Raw genomic sequence first — 24964 nt, 5'->3', positions numbered from 1 at the left:
TTATCTATTTATTTATTATTTTTTGCTTTTAATCTTTTGAGCCAGGTGCCTTTCTTCCAATTTGCTGAAGTGTGAGGAGGGAGGGAGGATGGGAGAGGTATAAATGGGTAAAGAGAACTGAGGACTAGGATAAGTGTTGCTAGAGAAGAGGTTGCATTTTTATTACACCAGAAACAGACAAAAGAAGAAAATAGAGAGTGGGTTAAAGAAATGGGAAGAATATTGTGTTGGTGTTTCCACCTTTACCTAGGAATGATCTTGCTACTAGAGAATAATAGCAAAATACTGCTTATAGATTTCTTACCTGGTAGACAAGCCATTTTATTTTTTTGGCCACAGCATGTGGCATGTGGGATCTTAGTTCCCTGACCAGGGATCAAACCCATGCCCACTGCGTTGGAAGTGTGTATGGAGTCTTAACCACTGGACTGCCAGGGAAGTCCAAGACAAGCCATTCTTGAGTTAATATTGAGATTTTTATTTAGTTCACTTTTGGCAGAATTGTCTTGCCTCATTAAAAATTTTTTTTTAATTTGTTTATTTATTTTTGGCTGCGTTGGGTCTTCGTTGCTGTGCATGGGCTTTCTCTAGTTGCGGTGAGCACGGGCTACTCTTCATTGCAGTGTGCAGGCTTCTCGTTGCGGAGCATGCACTCTAGAGTGCAGGCTCAGGAGTTGTGGCGTGTGGGCTCAGTAGTTGTGGATCACGGGCTCTAGAGCGCAGGCTCAGTAGTTGTGTTGCACAGGTTTAGTTGCTCGGCGGCATGTGGGATCTTCCTGCCTCATTTAAGTTGACTTATAGAAGTGAAAAAAAAAAAGTTATCTTATTCTTCGAAATAACCATTTTTGGCCACAGTAGTGGGACTAATAAAATTTCTTTCGGTTGTTGGTTATGGGATAACTTTAATGTTTTATTTAATGGTGACAAATGATTGCTGGTGTTTCTTCTCACCAGCAAAATTATGCTGATAATCTTTATGGGGTTTTAGATCTAGCTTTGGAAAGGTAGCTCCTTGCATTTGGAGATTCATCTTCCTGTCTACAAATGGCTGGGTTGGTCCTGCCCTTGGAACATTCTTGGACATACTTATCTGCAGATAGAGACAGAGGCTTGTCTTGCTCACTCTTTGATGGTTTTTACAGTATCTGTTAAAAAGATACTGCTTAGAGCCAGGATACGGTTCGTGTGTTTAATACTTTCTGTCATCACTGATATTTTTCCTAACCCCACTGGAAGGTTTCAGAAAACAACAATGATGTAATGGTCATTTTACTCAGAGAGTCTTTGAGTCATGTTGTTTCTGCCCAACATAAAATTGAATAAAAGCTACTCTGCTATATACATGATCTATGGGATATGAAGGACTACCCACAACTAAAAGTTTGGCTTAGGGCTTCCCTGGTGGCATAGTGGTTGAGAGTCTGCCTGCCGATGCAGGGGACACGGGTTCGTGCCCTGGTCCGGGAAGATCCCACATGCTGTGGAGAGGCTGGGCCTGTGAGCCATGGCTACTGAGCCTGCGCGTCTGGAGCCTGTGCTCCGCAACGGGAGAGGTACCACAAAATAAAATAAAATAAAAAAAATAAAAGTTTGGCTTATTTATGAGATAATAAAGAGAAACCCAGTGCCGGAAGACCCTGGTGGCATGACAAAAACATCACAAACTGGGGTAGAGTAGACCTGGGTTGGGAATGTGCTCTCTTACTTTGGGCTCTTACTTCATCTTTCCTGAGCCCCCCAGTACGTTCATCTCTAAAGGGAACCTCCTTGGTGGGTTGCTATAAGAATCGAAGATAAGTCTTGTATTATCATTCCTGTCATACTATAAGTATTCTATAAATATTGAATGGGTGAATGAATGAATGGTGGCAATTAATTCTGCTTATTACTATTGTAAATGTATATTTTATTTATTAAAACATAAATCTGAAAAAAAACATAAATCTGAACCCTGTCAGAAATTTAAAAAAAAAAGATACTGCTTAAAAAGAAGTGTAAAAGTATTTACTGAAATAAATATTTTTGAAAGATTTGCGAATTTGGAGAACTTCAGAAGTTTTGGTGTTTCCTTTTTTGTCTGTTGTGGTAGGGCCAATTTTTTATGTACTTATTTAATTTTTGCTTTATTTTTCTAACTTACTGGTTACCTTTTTTCTTTGGCAAGATTGGGAGTGGTTTTGTAGCTACCTTTTTTTTTTTAACTTGAGAAGGTTGGGAGTAAATTTTAATCAGTAAGAAATTTTTCCATTTCCACAGAGTATCTATTGCATTTCCAAAGAGAGTATCTAGTTGAAAGTGGCAGGAGTTGTTCGGGTTAGGAAGCTCCCTGCAAAGGCTCAAGTAACCCAGCCTGTTACTTCATATGCTGTAGATGTTCAGTTCCTGATATTAGTAAAGGGACTGTTTCCATTTGCTCTGTCCAGGGTACCACATCTGCTTCTGTCTTAGAACTGTTTTTTTGTTTTATTTTATTTAGCTTAACGTCTCCAGTGCATTTTAAGTATGTGAAGTGTTAAATTTAGTAACTACATATTTTCTGGGTTTTACCCTTTAAATCAGGAAGTGACAGGATGTAATGTGACCAGCCTTCTTCAGAAACTTACATTTTTCACTTGTTTTACACTAAGATTTAGATAAAACTTGTTAATTTAGCAAGCTCACTAGTAGAAAACACATTACATTATTGTTTACTCATTGAAAAAATTAGTTTATGAACAATTTTTTCAGGGTTATTTGAAAAGGGGGAGAAGGCAAATATATTGAAAATATTAGTATAGCAAAGTCTAGATACAGTTAGAATATTTTTAAATATCCGTGGCAATCATGATAATTAATGCTAAATATTATTAGTAGTGAACCATTTTGTTTGGGAAATCATGAGAATTGCTTGAATTTGTGTGTTCAGGAGTAGGAAAGTTCTACTAAGTAAACCTAAGAAGCAAATGTTTTTAGTTGTATAAGAATTGGACTTTTTTTTTTTTCTGCCAATTGTCAATACTACTGAAAATTGGAAAAAAATTATACTTACTCCAACTGTGTTCCTTTAAGAGCACAGAGAGAGGTAATTATTGACAAGAAACCTCATTAATATTAGGGGAGTGTCTTCTGGGAGTTTGTACCAGACATGCCCAAACATGATTTTTTCAGCATTTCAGCAGTGTTAAGCTAGGCTTTTAAATGAGTTCATGTCAAAAAATTAATAGAACAAGTTATATAAAGCAACCATACTCCAATAAAAATTAATTTAAAAAAAAGTCATAGTGTTTTTTGGTTTTACTTTGTATTTTGTTTTTATCAGAGAAATATTACAGTAATGGCTAATTTTGTTTTCTCTTAAAAAAGTATTGCATCAGAAGTCAGGACATTGTGATAATGGAAGTGATTACAGTTTCCACTGTAATTTTTAGTTGATATAATATTGAACAAACTATATACTTTTATTAAAAATTACATAATGAATGGCCCTTTTATATATTTTATCTCTAATCTAGAAGAATAAAATCAAATAAAACATGATCTACTTTTAGGCTAGATAGACAGACATAGGATAACTGTTATCAACAGATCTATCTTATCAGCTCTTCGTAACTGCCTCTCAAACAGCCAGAGATGGATATTTCTGGCCTCCTGGACTTTCTTTTTATAACTTCTGATTACAGTATCATTTGTGATAAACTGTGTTAGTAGGCTCTATTTGCAAAGTCATAGTGATAAGTTACGGCAAGTTAGATACACTACTCAGTTAGCTGAGTCTCACTGCACTACTGTCATGTTAAACCAGACTTGATTTGGAATTATCTCTGATTGCAAGATCTAATGAGTGACCCCTTAGGGAAGTGATTTATTTTTTTCAATTCATTATGCTTGTTAATAAATTATGTGCTAAATCTTTTGTGTATGTATGTGTGTGTTTTAACGTAGATCATACTATTGATTTATTTTCTACCATTTGATTTTTAGTTACTCAGGGTTTCCTCAAGTGTAAAACTTATTTTATGTCTAAAGTGATTTGACTCCAGTTGGGAGGTAGGTAGGTATTATAAAATACAGGTGGAAGGAAACATCTCAGTTTAAAACAAGTAAAACAAAACAAATTCTATGCTGTGGATCAATACAGAATTTGCTTTACTGCTTCTGAGACTAAAAGAAAAAACTAAGTAACATATTTACAGTAGGAAAATATATTTTGCTTCTAACATATATGGTTTGCTTTTTGGCACTTATTAAAAAACAATAAGAATAGTATTTACACTTCATAAAGGTGCCTTACAAATAAGAAAATTATTACCTACCGGCTTTTTTTTTTTTAAGGTACTAATAGTATGAAAAAATATTTTTGAAACAATTGGAGAATAAGTTGTACACTTTTGTAGGTTAAAAGTTTTAAGAAATATTTCATTCAGTCATAATATTTTTATCTAAACTTTTGTTTATGTGAACACCATAATTTTGTGTTTTTAGCATTAGTGCTATGTACAGTGGCTAGTACTAACAGTATAAGATGGTTTTCCTATAATTTTAGGACTACTTTCATTCAATACTTGGACCTGCAAACATCAAAAAAGCTATTGAAGAAGCTGAGAGACTCTCTGAAAGCCTTAAACTCAGGTACAGACACTATTATGAAATCTTTAAAAGAATGTAAATTTAGAAGATTAAAATTATGTTTAGAATTTGTCCATTTATATATGACCATGCATATAAATCCCAATTCCTAAGAAGAAGTCTTATATTCATGTGTTACCATTAATGTTCTTTACTGAAAATTTTTAAATGTTTAGACTAATACATTGTTAAGATAAGCATTGGTCTATTAGATTATAGCTCAGGTCCAGTTTTTTCTAAGTTTCTGATAGGATTCTTCAGAAAAACATAATATTCTCATATGCTTCATGTCATAATGTGCTACTGGACACTGGACTTGTGGGAATGAAGTATTTAATGTTAGTTTTGACTTGCCTGGTTGCAGAAGTTACATATTTAAAAAAAAAATCTAACTCTAGTATTTGCCATGACTGACTTACCAGGCTTATAAAATAATTAGAAATTAAAAACAGTATGTTTCAATTTTTAGTCCTTAGTCACTCTTTAAATAACAAAATTAAAAGGGAACTATTTTTACTCCACTAGTTTTTTTAAACTTGGATCAGTTAACTGCTATAGTTACACAGGTTTTCCCCTGCTATCTGAAAGTAAAGTGTTCCTATGAAACTTTACCTAAGCCAAAATGGCGTAAGGCAAAGAAGCAACTACCTCAGGACATGTCTTGCTACAAGATGCACAAAATAAATCAAGATAAAGCACAGATGCTCACAGACACAGTTCAAAGCTATGGCAGCTTGATGCTGAGATGCTTGTGTAATTCCTGGGGAAGGAGCTTGGCGGTGCCACTCTCTGATCAGGTGTGGCTACTTCTCTAACAGCTGGCTGCAAAACAACTGCTAAACGCTATTTTCATTTTTCACCTTTTTTCCATAAGTGAATATCCTCTTCAGATTTCTTTCGGTTAGTAAAAACAAGTACTAATGTAGGTCTTTTGTAAAAGCAAAGTGGCATAAAGAAAACGTCTGAAAAGCAGAGATACCTGTATGTATCATAGCCTTTACTTAGAAATTATCTTTTTCAACTAGTGTGTTCCTTGGTCCTTTCCACAATTACTAATCTTGGGGCTGGAATATGTTAAGGTGGATGAAGTCATTTAGAATTACTATTCTCTTTTTCCTTTAGCCAGTTAATCAACTAAGTAGAATAGAATTTCTCCTAATCTTTGGGTTACCCATTATTAACTGTTCTCTCTTAGATTGCCTAATTTTTCCCTAATCATTCTACTGCTAGCAATAATCATGTTCTTTACTCCTCTATCTTTGGGGCTTTAGGTTCTTTCACTTATTTATTGTCTGTACTTTTTTGTATTTTGAGCTATTTTATAAGTAAATCGGGCTTTATAGTTAATTTTAGGATTTTAGGATTGTTGAAATTAGTGGGAGAGAAAGAACAAAAAGAATATTGAACAACTTCAACTTGAGAGCATAGAGTTTCTTTTCAAGATTTCTGAGCAATTTGAAATAAATCTACAGAGGACAAATTTGTGAGTTGTGATTTATAATGGAACACTGGCAGAGTTGAATTTCAACTGGAGGGAGAAAGAATGCAGCCATAAAATACCTCATGGCAGGATATTAACTTTATACAACTGGAAATCCTTTACTTTCCACCATCATGCCGATAAAAGACATGCTGACTTCTTTTTTCAACTAGATATGAAGAAGCTGAAGTTCGGAAAAAACTTGAAGAAAAGGACAGACAGGAGAAAGAGCAGCTGCAGAAACAGAAAAGGCAGGAAACAGGAAGAGAGGATGGTGGCACATCAGCTAAAAGTTCTTTGGAAAATGTATTGGATGCCAAAGACAAAGCCCACAAGGTATTTCAGATTTATTCTGCTAGGTAAAAAGACTGGTTCTTTTTGTCAGATGATTTGCTTAAGAAGAGTTGAGATACCACTATATCATTCTTTTGGGCAAAAAGGATAAAATTTAATGTGTTTTTATTAGAAATTGAATTAATTATTCTAGCTTTAGTTGATTCCAGGTTTTTCTTGAAACTTCTAAAGAAATATGTTGTGTGTATTTGTTAGTTTTTAGCAGTCACTATAGACTTGACTGGAGCAGTGGAAAGAGCATTTGGGCTGTGATTCAGTGTATCTGAGTTCTGGTCCCATATCAAGTCTTGCTTAACTGTTTTGGGACTCAGTTTGGCCAATTAAGATCTTGAAATAGATGATCTTTAAGGTCTCTCCTTTCTAATAAATGTAATTTACATTAGGGAAAGATTTGGTACACTATTTATTTGGTGTGAAACTTTTTTTCTATTTCTGGCGTCTCATTCTCTCCCCTTTGCTTTTTACTCCTTTCTCTGCCTGTTTCCCCTTCCTCTTTCTCTCCCTCTTGTTCCATGTGTTCAGCAACTACTTGTAGTCTTTTCAGCTACATAATTTGTTTGCCAGAAACTGTTAATGACTCAACCTGTACCTGCTAGCTGTCACTGTATCTCCCTCCCTTCACCTCCTCAGAAACTATTCTTTCTAAAATATAATTTCTTCTGCACTGTTGAAATTCATGGAAAGTTTTCTAATTTAATTTTTCTTAAGCATTTTGTAGCTTTCAACTGTCACTTGTATGTGGGTTATCACTGATTTCATTAAGCAGTAGTTGAATTGCTTGTGACATTGGGCTAGGCACTATGTAAAAGGAAGTGAAGAAATCGGTCTTTTGATTTTAGGAACTCATAATGTAAGATTAATAGTACTGCCTTAGAGACATGTTCATTTATAGGTCAAATGGCTGATATAAAAAAATACCAAGATTCCAAAGAACTGTATGAAAGGGACTTTTCAAATTCTTCATTTTGTTGCTTTTCCAACAGCAGGGCCAACTACCTTTCATTACCTTTACTTTTTTGTTTAGCGTTTTTTTGTTTTGTTTTGTTTTTGCGGTACACGGGCCTCTCACTGTTGTGGCCTCTCCCGTTGCGGAGCACAGGCTCCGGACGCGCAGACTCAGCGGCCATGGCTCACGGGCCTAGCTGCTCCGCGGCATGTGGGATCTTCCTGGACCGGGGCACGAACCCGTGTCCCCTGCATCGGCAGGCAGACTCCCAACCACTGCGCCACCAGGGAAGCCCTTGTTTAGCTTTTTTATGTTGAAAAGAGAATACAGTTAAATCCTGTCACCCAGCTTCAGTAATCAACTAAGATTTGCCATGTTTTTTTATCTGCACCTCTCACGTCTTCAGTCAAATTCCAGACAACATATCATTTTACCCCTAAATATTTCAGTATGCATCTCAAAGAAAGGAGCATTTTTTTAAGCTTTTTTTTTTTTTTAATTTTATTTTTGGCTGCATTGGGTCTTTGTTGCTGTGTGTGGGCTTTCTCTAGTTGCAGCTCTAGTTGCTACTCTTCGTTGTGGTGTGTGTGCTTCTCATTGCAGTGGCTTCTCTTGTTGCGGAGCATGGGCTCTAGGTGCACGGGCTTCAGTAGTTGCGGCTTGCGGGCTCTAGAGCGCAGGCTTAGTAGGTATGGCACGCGGGCTTAGTTGCTCCGCAGCATGTGGGATCTTCCCGGACAAGGGCTCGAACCTGTGTCCCCTGCATTGGCAGGCAGATTCTTAACCACTGTGCCACCAGGGAAGTCCAAAAGGAACATTTTATTAATAACCGCAGTGCTATTTTCCCACCTCACAAAATTAACAATAATTCCCTGATACAATCTAAAGCCCAGTCTATACAGATATTTTACCCACTTGCTCATAATGATTTTTCAGAGTCAGTATGTTTGAATCAGGATCCAAACATGGTCCACTCATTGTCTTTTGCTTGCAATTTCTCTTAAGTCTCTATAGCATTCTCTGATTGAGTTTCCTTCTCATTTTTCATTTCCTGCATTTGGCTTTTTATTACTGGATCAGTTCTGTAAAATCAGCCACATTGTAGGTTTGTCTGATTACTTCCTCCTTATGTCACTTAACTTGTTCTTCTGTCTCCTATATTTCCTGTAGGCTGGAAGTTCAATCTAAAAGCTTAATTAGATTGAGGTTCAGTTTTTGTTTTTTGGCCAGAATGCTTCACAGGTGATACTGTGTACTGCATACTGTGTCATATTAGGAGGCACATAATATACATTTCTTTTCTTTTTTACTTTTAGTGATGTAGAAATTGATCAGTAGGTTCTAGTGGGGTCCTTAGTTTTCCCATCTATGAAATGAGTTAGTACCTTAGAGAATTATCCCATGTTATCTTGGTTAGGAAATGCAAATTTATAAAACTTTGTATCACTTCATTTTCCTTTAATTCTGTAATGGAGGACACTGAAGGGATTGACCAGAATTTTTATTTCATTATAAGAAGTGCTCTCTTGTTAAGTTAAATACTAAATTTCTCTAATAATCTGTGCTTTGAAATCATATTTGGTCTTTCACTGGAGAAAATTTTGAGGAAATGACATATGATTGTGATATGCTACTAGTTAATTTTAGTTATCAGAGTAATCTGTTAATGCCATTACTGTTCATCTGTATTTTTATAAAATGCCAGTACTCTGCACATTTCATTTCCTAGAAGGCTTTCAGTTTCAAAGAAGTATTAAAGTTGAACTTCTTCTTTCTATAAAAATGTGTGTTTCTATTAAAGTTGAAACTTTTTTTTCTTATGAAATAGATAAATGGTGAAAAGAGTGAAAAAAATGAGACTACAGAGAAAGGTAAGTGTGCACAGAAAGAGGGAGTTCTTTTAGGCTATTATTGAGATCTCTTAATCAGAATAAGCTTCAGATTTTACACAGTGAGATTCTTAGCATTGTGTTTAGTTTATGAGCTTTATCATTTTTCCTAACCTGTACAATAATATTGAAAATGTATTATAGTCTGTATTTACATGTCATGGGGAATATTTATGGTAATGTGCATTTGAAAACATGAAAACCACAGTTGGTACTTGTCATTGCTTTTTTTCAAGATATAGTTTAGCATAGTGGTTAAGAGCATGGACTCTCAGAAGTCAGACTTCCTAGGTTTGAATACAGGCTCCTCTGAGTTTGCATGTCATCTTGAGCTTATTACTTCACCTTTCTACTTTAGTTTCGCCATCTGTAAGGTGGGAATAATAATCGCATCTATTTCATAGTGTTATTGTGAGAATTGACTGAGTTAATATATGTGACACTCTTAGAACACATAAACTTCATATAAGTAGCTGTTAGTATTTATGACTTTAAGTGGAAAACTTAAATATTTAAAGGCTTTTTCACTCCCCTCAAAAAAAATCTAAACCAGTAATTTGGATGTTATCCGTAGGTGGTGTTGATGCTCCAGTAACAAGTACGTGACCTAAACAACAAGACTTATTAGGCAATTGTCTAAGCTTTCCTCTCTCAGAAAAGGTTTAATTTAAACATTAATTGTATGTAACACTAAAATTATCTATTTAAAATGTTCCCATACAACAATTTAAAAAATAAAACTGAGTGTAGTAAGGTACCTTCCTAAAAGCTGTTATCAATTCATTCTTAGTTGTTGTTTTTTTTTATATATACATTTATTTATTTTATTTATTTAATTTTGGCTGCTTTGGTTCTTCGTTGCTGTGTGCGGCTTTCTCTAGTTGCGGTGAGCAGGGGCTGCTCTTTGTTGCAGTGTGCGGGCTTCCCATTGTGGTGGCTTCTGTTGTTGCGGAGCAGGGTCTTTAGGCACACGGGCTTCAGTAGATGTGGCACGTGGGCTCAGTAGTTGTGGCTTGCAGGCTCTAGAGCGCAGGCTCAGTAGTTATGGCGCACGGGCTTAGTTGCTTCGCGGTATGTGGGATCTTCCGGGGCCAGGGTTCGAACCCGTGTCCCCTGCATTGACAGGCGGATTCTTAACCACTGTGCCACCAGGGAAGCCCTAAGATTAGTTTTTATCCACATGTTCCTTTGTATCTCACCCTGCTTAGGTGTTGCACGTCTTGGTGGTTTGTTCTCCGCTTTAGATTGTTTTGTTATCAGAATGATCTTGATGGTTAGAAAGGGAAGTAAGATGGTTATTAGCAACTGGGTATTTTAGCTTAGGAGATGGTGTGACTGTGTTCTTCGTACAGCTTACTGCTGAAATAGTTCTTTCCATATTTAAGCTTCCTTTTAGTGCTTTTTAATCTTTCACTTCAGGTGGTAGAACCTGGAGGAAAATAGCAACATAGGGAATATTTATTTTGGCTAAATATTAAAGGGCTAGATATTAAACATTTTAGGCTTGGGGGGCCCTGTTGTCCTTTCATGGAAGCAGCCATAGACAATATGTAAACAAATGAGTGTAGCTGTGTTCCAGTGAAAATAACTGGCCATAGTTTACCAACCCCAGATGTGGAACACAGATAACAAATTTTTGGCTTATTATTCTAGGAAACCTATAAGTTTTTCAGATAGCCCCCATAAGACCCCATGGAGACTTTAAAAAAAGAATTTAGAGCCTTTCAAGAACTTTTGAACCACAGATATTTCTTCTGGTTGACATTTCTCAAATAGCTTGATTTTTTAAAATAGAATATTTTCATGAGACACCCATACTAATTTATTTTATACAGCAGCAGAGCCCACACCAGATGTAGTTGTAACATCACCAGCAAGTTTTGGTATTTAAGTCTTTATAAACAAAGCATTGAACTAGTTTTTTGATAAATGTCAAAAACATAAATTGTATTTAAAATTAGTTTAAAAGGTAATAAATAATATGACAGAATAGCAAGTATATGACAGTTCTAGGAAAAGCTATGCTTGTCCTGTATTTAGTGATGTAATAGCACACGGAACTAGGTGTTTCTTGTCACTTACATTGTCTCTCTCGATTCCAAGGAGCAATCACAGCAAAGGAGCTTTACACAATGAGGATGGATAAAAACATCAGCTTGATTATAATGGATGCTCGAAGAATGCAGGATTATCTGGATTCCCATATTTCAAATTCTCTCAGTGTTCCTGAAGAAGCCATCAGTCCAGGGTGGGTCGCTGTATATTTAGATAAAATGGTAAACTGTGGACAGTAGTAAATATTACTACTTAGCATCCAAGCTAAATGTGATAAAAGTACTCTTTTCTTTTCCTGTGGACCTTTTCATTCTTTACTCCTTAAGTGGCACACCTTACCCTTTCTGAAGGGTACTGTAAAGGACATTCCAGTTTGGCTGTTTTTTCTTATCTGTGGCATTTGGAGTCTTATTAGAAGAGAAATGAAACTCCCTTGTGTGTCCTCTTTCCCCAGGTGTTTGTTGACTAATTTCTCCTGCTATTTTTTATTTGAATTGCTTCCTATTTTGAAATTCCCCATACTATTATCTGTGGTAAAAGATTACACAAATACTTTTTCGAAGAAGAAGCAGGATAGCTAAGTGATTAAGAAAAAATACAGGCTCTAAAATCAGACTATATTTAGACTATATATTATAACTCCGTCTCTCATTAGCTACATTACTTCTAGCTAGTGGCCTAACCTCTCTAAGCCCATGTTTCCATCTGTGAAATGGGAATAATGATAGTACCTATCTCAGAAGTTTTGAGAAGTTTAAATGACAAATTTTATTTATGCACACAGATAACACAGTGCCTGGCATTAGTAAGACTTACTAAAAAAAATACCTTTTTCTTTCTTTTTTGATAAGAAGGCCTTTAACCTATTAAATAATTTAAAGTTACTTGCATGAATATATGGTATATTAAAAACTATCATAATAGCGATAGGGCTAAAACTCCAGTCCAGGGCTATTTTCAACTATTATGAGTGTTATAAAAATTATATAACCTCTCTAGGTCTTAGTTTATGGGACCGGATTAGTTAAAATCTATGGTCCATTCCAGTACTAACTTAAGCAACCTTAAAAAGATATATTTTTAAAGTTAAGTAATAAAATTTGCATAGTTTTTAGCATATTGCCGAGGCTTATGAATGTTCGACCTGAAGAATAAAGTGCTTTGTAAGTATGCTATTTAAAAATGAGATTAGAAAGGAAAACAAAAAATTAAAAAAAGAAAGACAAGAAATTTTTTTTAAATAAAATAAAAATTTTAAAAGGAAAAAAAAATGCGATGAGGGTGCATAGTCTAATCAAGTAGGTATGAATATATTTCCGGGATTTGAAAAGAGAAAGTTATGATTAATCTTTGATGATCTAATCTTTACTGACAGGAAGCTGGTGACTTTTATTAACTGTTTCCCAAAATGTGAGAATTTGACTAATCTGAAACTCAAGATGAGTTTAGGTTGAAGATTGAAGATGAATTGCCAAGAAATATGAAAAGATGAAATACCAAGAAAATTCTTACCTTTTAATTTCTGTTTCAGTCCTTCTGAATTAGTTAAAAGAAGTTTCAATTTGGTGCTAGCATTCCTTTTTAGTATTTGATAATATCCCTTTCTTACCAGAGAGCAGGCCTTAGAGCTCACTGTAGGCAACAGTATCTTCAGCTAGCTGATGGTGAATACTATATTACTAGTTTTTCATTGTCTGTTTTAAAATTTTAATACAGCATAATATACACACAAAATCACTCGTATCCTCAGTATTTAGCCCAGTCAGTTTTCAAAAACTGAATGCATCCATTTACCTAGCATCTGGACCAAGAAACAGAACATTACCATCATTGCAGAAGCCTCTCTTATGCCACCTGTCAGTGGCTACACTTATCCCAACCCACCCAAGGGAACCACCAACAGAATAGATTTGTTTTTGTAGTTTATATAAACGGAACCATACAGTCTAAAGTCTTTTATGTCTGGCTTCTTGTACACAACCTTATGTTATGAGAGTCATGTATATTATTGTGTGTAGTTGTAATTTATTTATTCTCATTGCTATATGGTGATCTATTATGTGAACATAGCATAATTTACTGATCTGTTTTATTTACTTTTAGGATTATCCTTTATTTATTGGATATGATGCTATTTTCCATGTATATAGGAATATAAATTTTCCTGTTAAAACAAATTTAAGTAAAGGATCACTTTCAGTTAAATAATTAAATTAAAACATTACACAGTAGACAAGGTAGAGCAGAGTTGCAGCAGCTTGTGAAGGGGTTACATGAAAGACTGAAGTTTGGGGAGTACTGACTGATATTATTGTTTCCCAAACTAGTATTCTGCAGAATACTAATGTTGAGTTTTTAGACAGAGTGATTTAGGCAAGTATATCCGTAGTGTCAGAAATTGTCCTTAAGAATATCATGTTTCAATTTTTCTCATTCTTTGTTGACCAAGCATCCTTCTAATCTCTACATATCAAGTGAGACTTATTACGAAACAGTATTTTTTAAATTTTTTTATTTTTTGCGGTACGCGGGCCTCTCACTGTTGTAGCCTCTCCCGTTGCGGAGCACAGGCTCCGGACGCACAGGCTCAGCGGCCATGGCTCACGGGCCCAGCCGCTCCGCGGCATGTGGGATCCTCCCGGACAGGGGCACGAACCCATGTCACCTGCATCGGCAGGCGGACTCTCAACCACTGCGCCACCAGGGAAGCCCCATGAAACAGTATTTTATATTTCTTTTTTTTCTTTATTTCCTAGAAGGTACAGTAACCAACATTATTATATAGGAACAGGATTTTTTCCCCTTCAATTAGTTAAACCATTTAGTTTTACTTAGAATACAAGTTTCTGCCCAGCTTGCCAATATCACCAGTTAAATACCTGAAATACCTAGGTGCTTTGCTAGGAATAATATGGAGTTCCGTTCCTGGAGGAGCAAATCTGTATTATTCATTCCATCATTCAGCAGATATTTACTGAGCACTTATTATGGGCTGAGTTACTGTGGTTCTAAGTGCTGGGGCTAAATCATTGAACCGACAAAAATTTTTGCTTCATGGAGCTTCTATTTTAACAGGGAGGTGGGATAGGTGAGACAGGCAATAAATCTTTTTTTTTTTCGCAGTACGCGGGCCTCTCACTGTTGTGGCCTCTCCCATTGCGGAGCACAGGCTCCGTACGTGCAGGCTCAGTGGCCATGGCTCACGGGCCCAGCCACTCCGCGGCATGTGGGATCTTCCCGGACCGGGGCACGAACTCGTGTCCCCTGCATCGGCAGGCGGACTCTGAACCACTGTGCCACCAGGGAAGCCCCGGCAATAAATCTTAAAATGTGTATCTGCTGTTGATAAGTGCTATGGAGATGGTTATGTCAAGTGTGTGTGTTGGGGTGAGCATTGAAATTTTTAATCCATGAAGCCTTCATGGAGAAGTTATTCCTGAGCTAATCTTGAGATAAGGGAAATGAGTGATGCAGTTATCTGAGGGAAGAGGGTTCCAGACAGAGGGGACAGTAGGAGCAGAGGTAATTAGGCAGGTGCATACTTGCATAAACCAGGAATTACAAGGGAGCCAAGGGTGGAGTGGAGAAAGGGGGAGTAAGTTAGTAACTAGTGATGAGGAAGTTGAAGTAATAGGACTGGAGAGAGGGGCCATGCATTGGGCCATGGGAAGGCCTTTAGGTAAGAACTTAAGCTTTTGTGTGAGTGAAGGAGAACGTGAACAGCATGCTTTAGTGTAGAGTTGGTATTGTTCACAGGTGATGATGTAGAAGGCAGCACAGCACAACAGCTAAGAGCATAGACGTGAGCCAGGTTGCCTGAATTTGAATTCTGGCTCCACTTGGCAACTGTAACCTTGGGTAGGTTACTTAACCTCTTTGGGCCTGTTTCCTCATCTGTAAAATGAGGATAATAATGCCTGTTTTATAGGAGTGTAGTGAGGATCTAGTGAGAGTCAATGAGAATAAAACATTTAGAATAGCACCTGGCACATAGTAAATGCTGTATGTGTTTGTTAATAAGCATTTTGTTATTTGGTTAACTATTAATTATCTCTATAGGTATAAGAGAACTGAAATATAAACAGTGTTACCCACGTGCCCCCCCCCCACCATTTATTTATATTTGGCTGAGACATACTCAGATGACTTCCTGTGTTTTCATTTTTGGCCCTTTTTTTTTTTACATAAAGGGTCAACTGAGTCTATTTATTTCAGTCTTTAATAATTACTAAAATATATTCCAATATTATGCAGTGGTAAAGGTGTTAAACACTTTAGGCTATATACTATCTTAACATACAGTCTGACCTTAGAAAGGAAGCTGTCTTAAAGTTTGCTATGGTATGGGGAAATTTCCTGGCAGTCCAGTGGTTAGGACTTCAAGTTGTCACTGATGAGGGCCCTGGTTCGATCCCTGTTCGGGGAACTAAAATCCCATAAGCCCCGCAGCATGGCCAAAAACAAAAACAAAAACAACAAACAAAAAAAACGTTTGCTATGGTATGATAAAGACTGAAGAACAAAACTCAGTGTCTTATATTAGTATGTTAGGACCTCTCATCTACTTTTGCCCCAATACAAATGTTAATACATTTCAGAGTCACTGCTAGTTGGATTGAAGCAAACCTCCCAGATGATTCTAAAGACACGTGGAAGAAGAGAGGGAATGTGGATTATGTGGTACTTCTTGACTGGTTTAGTACTGCAAAAGATTTACAACTTGGAACAACTCTGCGGAGTCTGAAAGATGCACTTTTCAAGGTTAGCAAGTTTCCTTGTTAGTTTACTGTAATTGCAAGCCTTCTCTGGTTGTTAGAAAGGTATGTCGACTAGTTGATTATCTTAAGGACATGAAGATCCGACATACTTTGGTTGTAGACTTTTAAAAAATTCAGATTTAAAAGACCAGTTTTGACTCACCCAATAACAATAAACTGATCTTTATAAAGTAGGATATTCGAATTTTCCAAAACAAATTGTCTGGAAAAAAGTGTTATTTTTTGTTACGAAACATAAAGGCAAAGAAAAAGCCACTAAGGAAAAAGAGATTGATAGATTTGACTTAATAAAATAAAAACTTAGGTGTGCAAAAAAGTACCAGATTTGAAGGCAGAAGACAAAAAAAAATATTTGCAACAAATATGGCAGTGATTTAGAACACCTGAAATCTGAAGAGCTTTTGCAAATAAATAAGAAAATTACTTAAGATAAAATGTTGAAATAAGCAGTGGACACAGATAGACGTGAACAGAAGAAGATATGCAAGTGACAAAAACATAAAAATGTCAACTTGACTAGTAATCAGAGAAATGCAGATTGAAACAGAAAATGCCACTTTAATGATCAAATTAACAAAGATAAAAAATAATACTCGGTTTAATTCGTTAAATTATTAAACAATAATAGCACTGAATGCTGGTGAGCATGGGTAAGTATAAAACTCAGTCTTCTGGTAGGAGGGTCAATTGATGGAACATTGCCCTCCAGGAGAGTAATCTTAAAAGCCTTGAAACAAATCATGCTTCAAAGTAAGGAATCTAGAAATATACCCAGATACAGGTCAACATGTGAGATTGCCAATATTCAACTACAGTTAAGTCCCCTACATACGAACGAGTTCCGTTCCAAGAGCGTGTTCGTAAGTCCAATTTGTTTGTAAGTCCAACAAAGTTGGCCTAGGTACCCAACTAATACAATTGGCTATATAGTACTGTACTGTATTAGGTTTATAATACTTTTCACACAAGTATTACATAAAAAACAAACACAAAAAAATAAAACATTTTTAATCTTACAGTACAGTACCTTGAAAAGTACAGTAGTATAACACAACAGCTGGCATACAGGGGCTGGCATCGAGTGAACAGGCAAGAAGAGTTACTGACTGGAGCAGGGAGAGGAGGTGGGAGATGGGAGAGCAGAAGAATCGTCAGCAATAGGAGACGGAGGGCAAGATGCAAGTTCACTCATTCCTGACTTTGATGGAATGCACATTTATATCTTTGAAAGTTCGCAACTTGAAGGTTCGTGTGTAGGGGATTTGACCTAAAAAAGTGGCAGCTTCATAAAGTTACCTGAAAGTTTAGTGTATGATAAAGATGACATAACAGATCAGTGAGGAAAAGATGGATTGAAATAACTGGTTTGAGGACAGCTGGCTAATCAGCAAGTAAAAGAAAGGGGATCCCTACCTTATTTCTTAGACCACACTAGATTCCAAATGGGTGAAAGGTATAAATATGTTGATTCAAACAATGAACTACTAGGAAAAAGCATTGATAAGTTTTTTTTTGTTTTATTTTTAAATTTATTTATTTATTTTTGGCTGTGTTGGGTCTTCATTTCTGTGCAAGGGTTTTCTCTAGTTGTGGCAAGTGGGGGGCCACTCTTCATCGCGGTGCGCGGGCCTCTCACTATCGCAGCCTCTCTCGCTGTGGAGCACAGGCTCCAGACGCGCAGGCTCAGTACTTGTGGCTCATGGGCCTAGTTGCTCCGCGGCATGTGGGATCTTCCCAGACCAGAGCTCGAACCCGTGTCCCCTGCATTAGCAGGCAGATTCTCAACCACTGCACCACCAGGGAAGCCCCTGATAAGTGTTTTTATTACCTTGATCCTGAACCAAGAGGCTAATATTTTTGACGGTGTTAAAAACACCACAAATAAAGTAAAAAGTCAATTAAGGGAAAATATTTGTAACAAATATGACAAAGACCTATTTTCTTTAATATTCAGAGTACATTCACTGTTTACCAAGAAAATAGCAAATTCTATAGAAAAATGAGCAAAAGATGAGATTAGTTAAGCCATAGACTATAAAGGGTTAATAAACATGAAAATATGTTCAGCTTCACAAATAAGTACTAATGAAAACAACCTGGGCTTCCCTGGAGGCACAGTGGTTAAGAATCTGCCTGCCAACGTAGGGGACACAGGTTCAAGCCCTGGTCTGGGAAGATCACACATGCCGCAGAGCAACTAAGCCCATGCGCCACAACTACTGAGCCTGTGCTCTACAGCCCACGAGCCACAACTACTGAGCCCATGTGCCACAACTACTGAATCCCACGCACCTAGAGCCTGTGCTCCACAACAAGAGAAGCCACCGCAATGAGAAGCCCGCGCACTGCAACGAAGAGTAGCCCCCGCTCGCCGCAACTAGAGAAGAGCCGGCACACAGCAATGAAGATCCAACACAGCCAAAATAAATAAATTAATTAATAAAATAAAATAAAACAACCCACTTTATGTCCACCAGTTTGATAAAAATTATAAAGACTTATAATGGGCATTCTCATACACTGTTGGTAAATGTGTAAATTGGTATTGTCTTTTTGAAGGGCAGTTTGGTGGCATCTACCAAACTTGTAAGCCAACAGTTCTCCTAGGAAATTATTGTACAGAATACACAAACATATTTTTAAAAGATCATTTCAGAGATTAGCAATGTACATTAAAAGCCTTAAAATGTTCATGACCCTTGGCTTAGCAGCTCCACTTGTGGGGATTTTCCCTAATGGAGTTGATTGGGTATGTACATGTATGAGGATCTTTAGTTTTTATCTCACCATTGTTTATAATTAAATAGGAAAAATAATAATTGTTCAAATGATTGATTCAGTTTTGGCGTGTGTGTGTGTATGTCTGTATAAAATACAATATTTGTTCATTACAGATGATGAGACAGTTCTTTATTAATAACAAATACTCATATAAGAGAAAAGCAGCATAAGTTTCATTGTTTTATAAAAATAAAATTTAAAAAGAAGTATGTCTATGTAGAAAACTAAAAATAAACTCTAAAATGTTAAAGTGGTATCTCTGGGTGATGAGGTTATAGAAGATTTTTATTGTATTTTAAGTTGTTTTCCTATTTTTCTTCTAAGATCATGGATTACTCGTGTGGTTTTAAAAACCTGATCTATCCATTTGTTTCACTTAATGCTGAATTTTGAATTCAGCTCTCTTTTTTTAAATCATTTAGAAGATGAATCTTTTAAGAGCAATTTTAATATTCAGTTTTGTTGTGTTTTTAGCTGTCAAGAGGCTGCCTCCATGTTAAACATACTATTTCCTTATTTTATAGTGGGAAAGTAAAACTGTCCTGCACAATGAGCCTTTGGTTTTAGAAGGAGGCTATGAAAATTGGCTCCTTTGTTATCCACAGTATACAACAAATGCTAAAGTCACTCCACCCCCACGAGGCAAGAATGAAGAGGTGTCTGTCTCATGTATGTATGTGAAAATTTTTGTTTAAAATTGCTTCGGTAAAATAAACTTTATTTATGTTCTCAGGGTAATGTTTTTGGTTGTGTGTGCATTTGTCCTGTCAGATAGCAGTTTGCTTTTAGGCATAAAAATACAAGATGTCCCCATCCTGGAAGTTAATGTTTATTAATTCTTTAAGGCTGTTGTGGCTGTCACCTCTTAGTTTACATTTAACTATCACATAGAACATGCATGAGATATGAAGTACTGTTTATGGGGTTTGCTTTTCTTTTAAAAATATTTTTATTCTTTTGGGGATTTTAGTGGATTTTACTTACCCCTCACTGGAAGAATCAGTTCCTTCTAAACCTACTGCCCAGATGACACCTCCTACAGAAGTCAATGAAAACACAGAATTGATAAACAATCAAGATGAGAGAGTGGGACCACTGAATATATCAACTCCAGTTGAACCAATTGCTGCTTCTAAATCTGATGTTTCACCCATAATTCAGCCAGTGCCTATTATAAAGAATGTTCCACAGGTATGTTCTTGATTTTCTTTCAACTTTTGTCTCTTTATTTTAATATTATATTAAATATATAGTATAGAAATATGTATCTAGCATATATATGCCTTCAGTATTTTAGAAAGAAAAATATTGAGAAATATCTATATGTTTTGGTACCTTTTTTGCTATAAAAAATTTTCATTGTAATTGTCTTACTGCCACAGCAATATTAGAATAACTAATTGGAAGGATTTTAAACCCAGCTGGGTCCATTTAGTACAGGCAGTACTAATGAAAGACAGTATTAGCACAGTGAAGTTGAACAACACTTTCAGGTGTTTTTTATTATAATTTAATTCATAGTATTTTCCCAAATAATTTGGCTTATAGATGATAGGTATGTGATGTCAATATTTTGGTTTTGAAATAGTATTTTAGTTCCATTTCCTTAGAATTTGACACATAAATAACAGGCATTTTTTATCAATAATTATTTAAAAGAGTTTAAATAAAAGATGTTACAATAGGGGGCTTTCCTGGTGGCACAGTGATTAAGAATCTGCCTGCCAGTGCAGGGGACACGGGTTCGAGCCCTGGTCCAGGAAGATCCCACATGTCACGGAGCAACTAAGCCCGTGCACCACAACTGCTGAGCCTGTGCTCTAGAGCCCGCGAGCCACAACTACTCAGCCCGCATGCCACAACTACTGAAGCCCGCGTGCCGAGAGCCTATGCTCCCAACAAGAGAAGCCATCACAATGAGAAGCCCGCGCACCGCAATGAAGAGTAGTCCCCACTCACCGCAACTAGAGAAAGCGCGCACGCAGCAACGAAGACCCAACGCAGCCAAAAATAAAATAAATAAATTTATTTTTTTAAAAAAGATGTTACAATAAAAAACTTGTAGCATCTTTCTCTTCATTAGATTTTACTTAAAGGAAGGTTAACTGATTCTTTCCTGTGTGTTTTCCAACAAGATTTTTTAGCATTTACTTTTAATTTTTTTTCCTCAGGTATATTTAAATAGTATTTCACATTTGAAGTGGATGACATCTGGTTTGTGGAGCAGAAAATTAGTCATTTTTTTGTTGTAAAATGAAGTGGTTCATTTCTTCATTTTTTATGGCCTGCTTTTAATATTTCTGATTAAATCTTAAGACTAAATAGTATTTGAATAAATTATTCTTAAAATGGAAATTTAAGAAATTTTAAAAAGGGCTTCCCTGGTGGCGCAGTGGTTGAGAGTCTGCCTGCCGATGCAGGGGACACGGGTTCGTGCCCCGGTCCGGGAAGATCCCACATGCCGTGGAGCGGCTAGGCCCGTGAGCCATGGCCGCTGAGCCTGCGCATCGGAAACCTGTGCTCTGCAACGGGAGAGGCCACAACAGTGAGAGGCCCACGTAACGCCAAAAAAAAAAAAAAAAAGAAATTTTAAAAAGAGCTTATGATATTGCACTTCCTTTCAACTTAATCAACATGTTATTTGCACCCTAATCCCTTCGTGACTTTCCGAGATATGTACAATTTATCAAACACATTTTGAGGATTTCCTATATGAAACAAAATATGAAGGTTTACAAATATGGGTCATCCATGGATTCTGTCTGATGTTTAGGAGAGACATGGACAAAATCAACCATAGCATAATGCAGAATATCCTAACTGTTTTTAATAGTCACTAGAGCACACAGCAAAGAGAGAAATTCTGACTGAGAGTGGGTATCATCAGGGGGTCTTCATGGAGGAGGTAGTATTTTTATCTGAGTTTTAAGGATTGAATAGGATTTGAGAAACAAGTGGAAAATTGTATGACTGAAGGCACAAAGCATGTTCTGGGGTCAGTGAGTAGTTTTGACATGCTTGGGCACAGCTCTCAGTTGGAGACAGGTGAGTGTGATAGTAGATAAGATTGGAAAAGTGGACAGAAGTCATCAGGAGAGACTTGGATCTCTTGGAATTTTATCCTGTAGGCGAAAGGAAAGCATTTAAAAGAATTTTAAACTTGAAAGTAACAAGATCATAGCTATGCCTTTAATATGAGTGGAAAATGGATTGTTGCCAAAATATGGATGAAAACATTTATTTTGGTTCTTGTTCACCTTTTATTAACCTCATTCTCATAGTGGTCCTTCCACTTCATTCTCAAATAAATTTAGAAAAGGGGGCGGGGAATAGTTTCATTTTTACTGAAGAGGCAAAAAGAGAAGTAAGGAGCAAAGGAATGATTCCTTCTTCCTATGGTAGTGTTTCTAATGGAAAAACATAGTTCATTTTGTAAGAACACTACACAGGTTGTTACTGGCAGATATTCTCATTTTTGTTTCAGTAAACTTCATTCTCAAGAAATGATGTTAGGGTCACTTTTAACAATTTTGTATGGTTAGTATGTTGTTAAATTGAGATAATTACTCAGTTTGTCTTTAGTATCTTATCTCTTATGAAAGTTGTTATGGAATATTTTATTCATTTGCCCTGCAACATTTATTTACTAAGTGTCAGGCACAATCTCTACCCTCCTGGAGCTTATGTGCTCAGAGGGAGGAAAGATTTTAAACAGACAATTATAGTTATTTAATCAGAATCCCAGTAAGTACTATGAGGGAAAAGAATAGGGTATTATGAGGGCATATATCAGGGGACTTGGCTAGTCTTAGGGATCAGGGAAGTGTTTAAGGAAGAGATATTTAAGCCAAGATCTAATGTTGTGGTGGGGATTATCTAGATGAATAGCTGGTATAAAGACCTGAGTTGGGAAGGAGCATGGCATCTTTGAGGAATTAAGTGGAGGGAGGCAAGTATGGCTGGTGTAACAAGTAGTATGAGATAAGACTGGGGAGATAGGCAGAAGTGAGACCACACAGGCATGGCAAGGATTTTAGATGTAATCTAAGTACAGTGAGTGGCTATTTAAAATAAGGTTTTAAGTAGGTGGTTGGATTTGTGCTTTAAAATGATTACTCTGGTAACAGTGTGGAGAAATAAATTTTCTGGTTTGAGCAACTATTTGCATAGTGGTCACACCCATGTGTTTGTGGGGCGAAATCATGAATTCTGTTTTGTCCGTTTTAGGTTTGTGGTATATGTGAGACACTCACATGAAGATATTGAGTAGGCAGTTGGTTATGTAGAAATGGAACATTAGGTATGTCCAGGTCTGGGTTTTATGTTTTAGAGTGAACTCTTCATGTACAGAACATATCAGTGTATTGAAAGTGTGGAATCAAGAGGACGTAAGTGCCAAGTGCCTTCTGAGAAATCTTGACATGGGATAATTTACAAGTAGATGTTTTGGTAGATGTTGTCTCCACACAGTGATGGTTCTTTTATCACAACTTGATATCAAGAACTGAGGTTACCATGTTCCTGGATTTTGACAAAAGTATGTTTTTCTCTGTTTTTGTTGATATAGATTGATCGTACTAAAAAACCGGCAGTCAAATTGCCTGAAGATCATAGAATAAAATCTGAAATTACAGATCATGAGCAACAGTCTCCTCAGAATGGAAAAGTTGTTCCTGATCGGTCCACAAAACCGGTATTTCCCCTTCCAACTGCCATGTTAACAGATGAAGAAAAAGCTCGTATTCATGCAGAAACTGCTCTTCTAATGGAGAAAAACAAACAAGAAAAAGAACTTAGAGAAAGGCAGCAAGAGGAACAGAAAGAGAAACTGAGGAAAGAAGAAGAAGAACAAAAAGACAGGAAGAAACAAGAAGCTGAAGAAAATGAAATCACAGAGAAGGAACAAAAAGCAAAAGAACAAATGGAAAAGAAAGAAAGTGAACAGGCCAAGAAAGAAGATAAAGAAACCTCAGCAAAGAAGGGCAGAGAAATAACAGGAGTAAAAAGACAAAGTAAAAGTGAACATGAAACTACTGATGCCAAGAAATCTGTGGAAGATAGGGGGAAAAGGTGTCCAACCCCAGAAGTGCAGAAAAAGTCAACAGGAGATGTGCCCCATGCCTCTGTGGCAGGAGATTCCAGTTCAGGCAAGGTAAGCAGAAACAAACAGTACAAGTTGCCAACTAAGTGTAATAAAATGCATATAAATAAATAATAAAATGTATATAAAAAGATGACACCAGTAGCATTCCATAAACAGGGCAGGCATTTTAAGTAATTTTCTTAGGAGATGATAGATTTGTACTGATCCACCTACATTTGCTTACCTACTGTTATTTGATTGGTTGGGAATGGAATTGCTTTTTGTGTCTATGAAATGCAACATATTTTCGATAATTGAGATAAATAGCTACGTTCTTCATTTTATTTTACTAAATTTATTTATTTATTTTTGGCTGCATTGGGTCTTCGTTGCTGCGCATGGGCTTTTCTCTAGTTGCAGCGAGCAGGGGCTACTCTTTGTTGCAGTGCTCGGGCTTCTCATTGTGGTGGCTTCTCTTGTTGCGAAGCATGGGCTCTAGGTGCAAGGGCTTCAGTAGTTGTGGCGCATGGGCTCGGTAGTTGTGGCTCACGGGCTGTAGAGCACAGGCTCAGCAGTTGTGGTGCATGGGCTAAGTTGCTCCACGGCATGTGGAATCTTCCCAGACCAGGGCTTAAACCCATGTCCCTTGCATTGGCAGGCAGATTCTTAACCACTGCACCACCAGGGAAGTTCTACATTCTTTATTTTTATTCTTGATGTATGATCATCAAAAGACTAGAATGAAATATAATACGATCTCCGAATGGAGGAATTTGCTGCCAAATATTTATATAATGAAGTTTGTCTCTGCTTAGAATATGTCCAAAATCAGTGACATCTGAATGAACCAACATTTATCTTTGTGTATAATGTTTTTTTGGTCAGGTCTATGTCATTTTGTTTGTTGATTCATGTAGTCAATAATCTTTGCAATAACCCCATTAATGTTGCCTTTTTCTGCCCTTGGCTATTCTCCAACACTGATTTTCAAAA

At 36.7% G+C, this 24964-nt stretch overlaps 1 protein-coding gene across 6 annotated transcripts in view; it reads left to right on the top strand.

Moving 5' to 3' along the window:
• USP8 (ubiquitin specific peptidase 8) overlaps window positions 1-24964 on the top strand; it is a 99916-nt gene that overhangs the window by 56859 nt on the left and 18093 nt on the right. For 4 of the 6 annotated variants that reach the window (XM_049706052.1, XM_049706051.1, XM_049706049.1 and 1 more), the window contains 9 exons: window positions 4523-4608; window positions 6259-6421; window positions 9214-9256; window positions 9849-9872; window positions 11378-11522; window positions 15928-16090; window positions 19413-19557; window positions 19859-20079; window positions 23456-24040. In XM_049706052.1, coding sequence (XP_049562009.1) covers window positions 4523-4608; window positions 6259-6421; window positions 9214-9256; window positions 9849-9872; window positions 11378-11522; window positions 15928-16090; window positions 19413-19557; window positions 19859-20079; window positions 23456-24040 — 1575 coding nt within the window. Of the gene's footprint in view, window positions 1-4522; window positions 4609-6258; window positions 6422-9213; window positions 9257-9848; window positions 9873-11377; window positions 11523-15927; window positions 16091-19412; window positions 19558-19858; window positions 20080-23455; window positions 24041-24964 lie in introns of those variants that run through there. The other 2 variants (XM_004281281.4, XM_049706053.1) reach the window with 2 other exon arrangements.

Source organism: Orcinus orca, chromosome 2 (assembly GCF_937001465.1).
Source record: "Orcinus orca chromosome 2, mOrcOrc1.1, whole genome shotgun sequence".
NCBI lineage: Eukaryota > Metazoa > Chordata > Mammalia > Artiodactyla > Delphinidae > Orcinus > Orcinus orca.
This window is presented reverse-complemented; position numbering and strand designations above follow the sequence as displayed.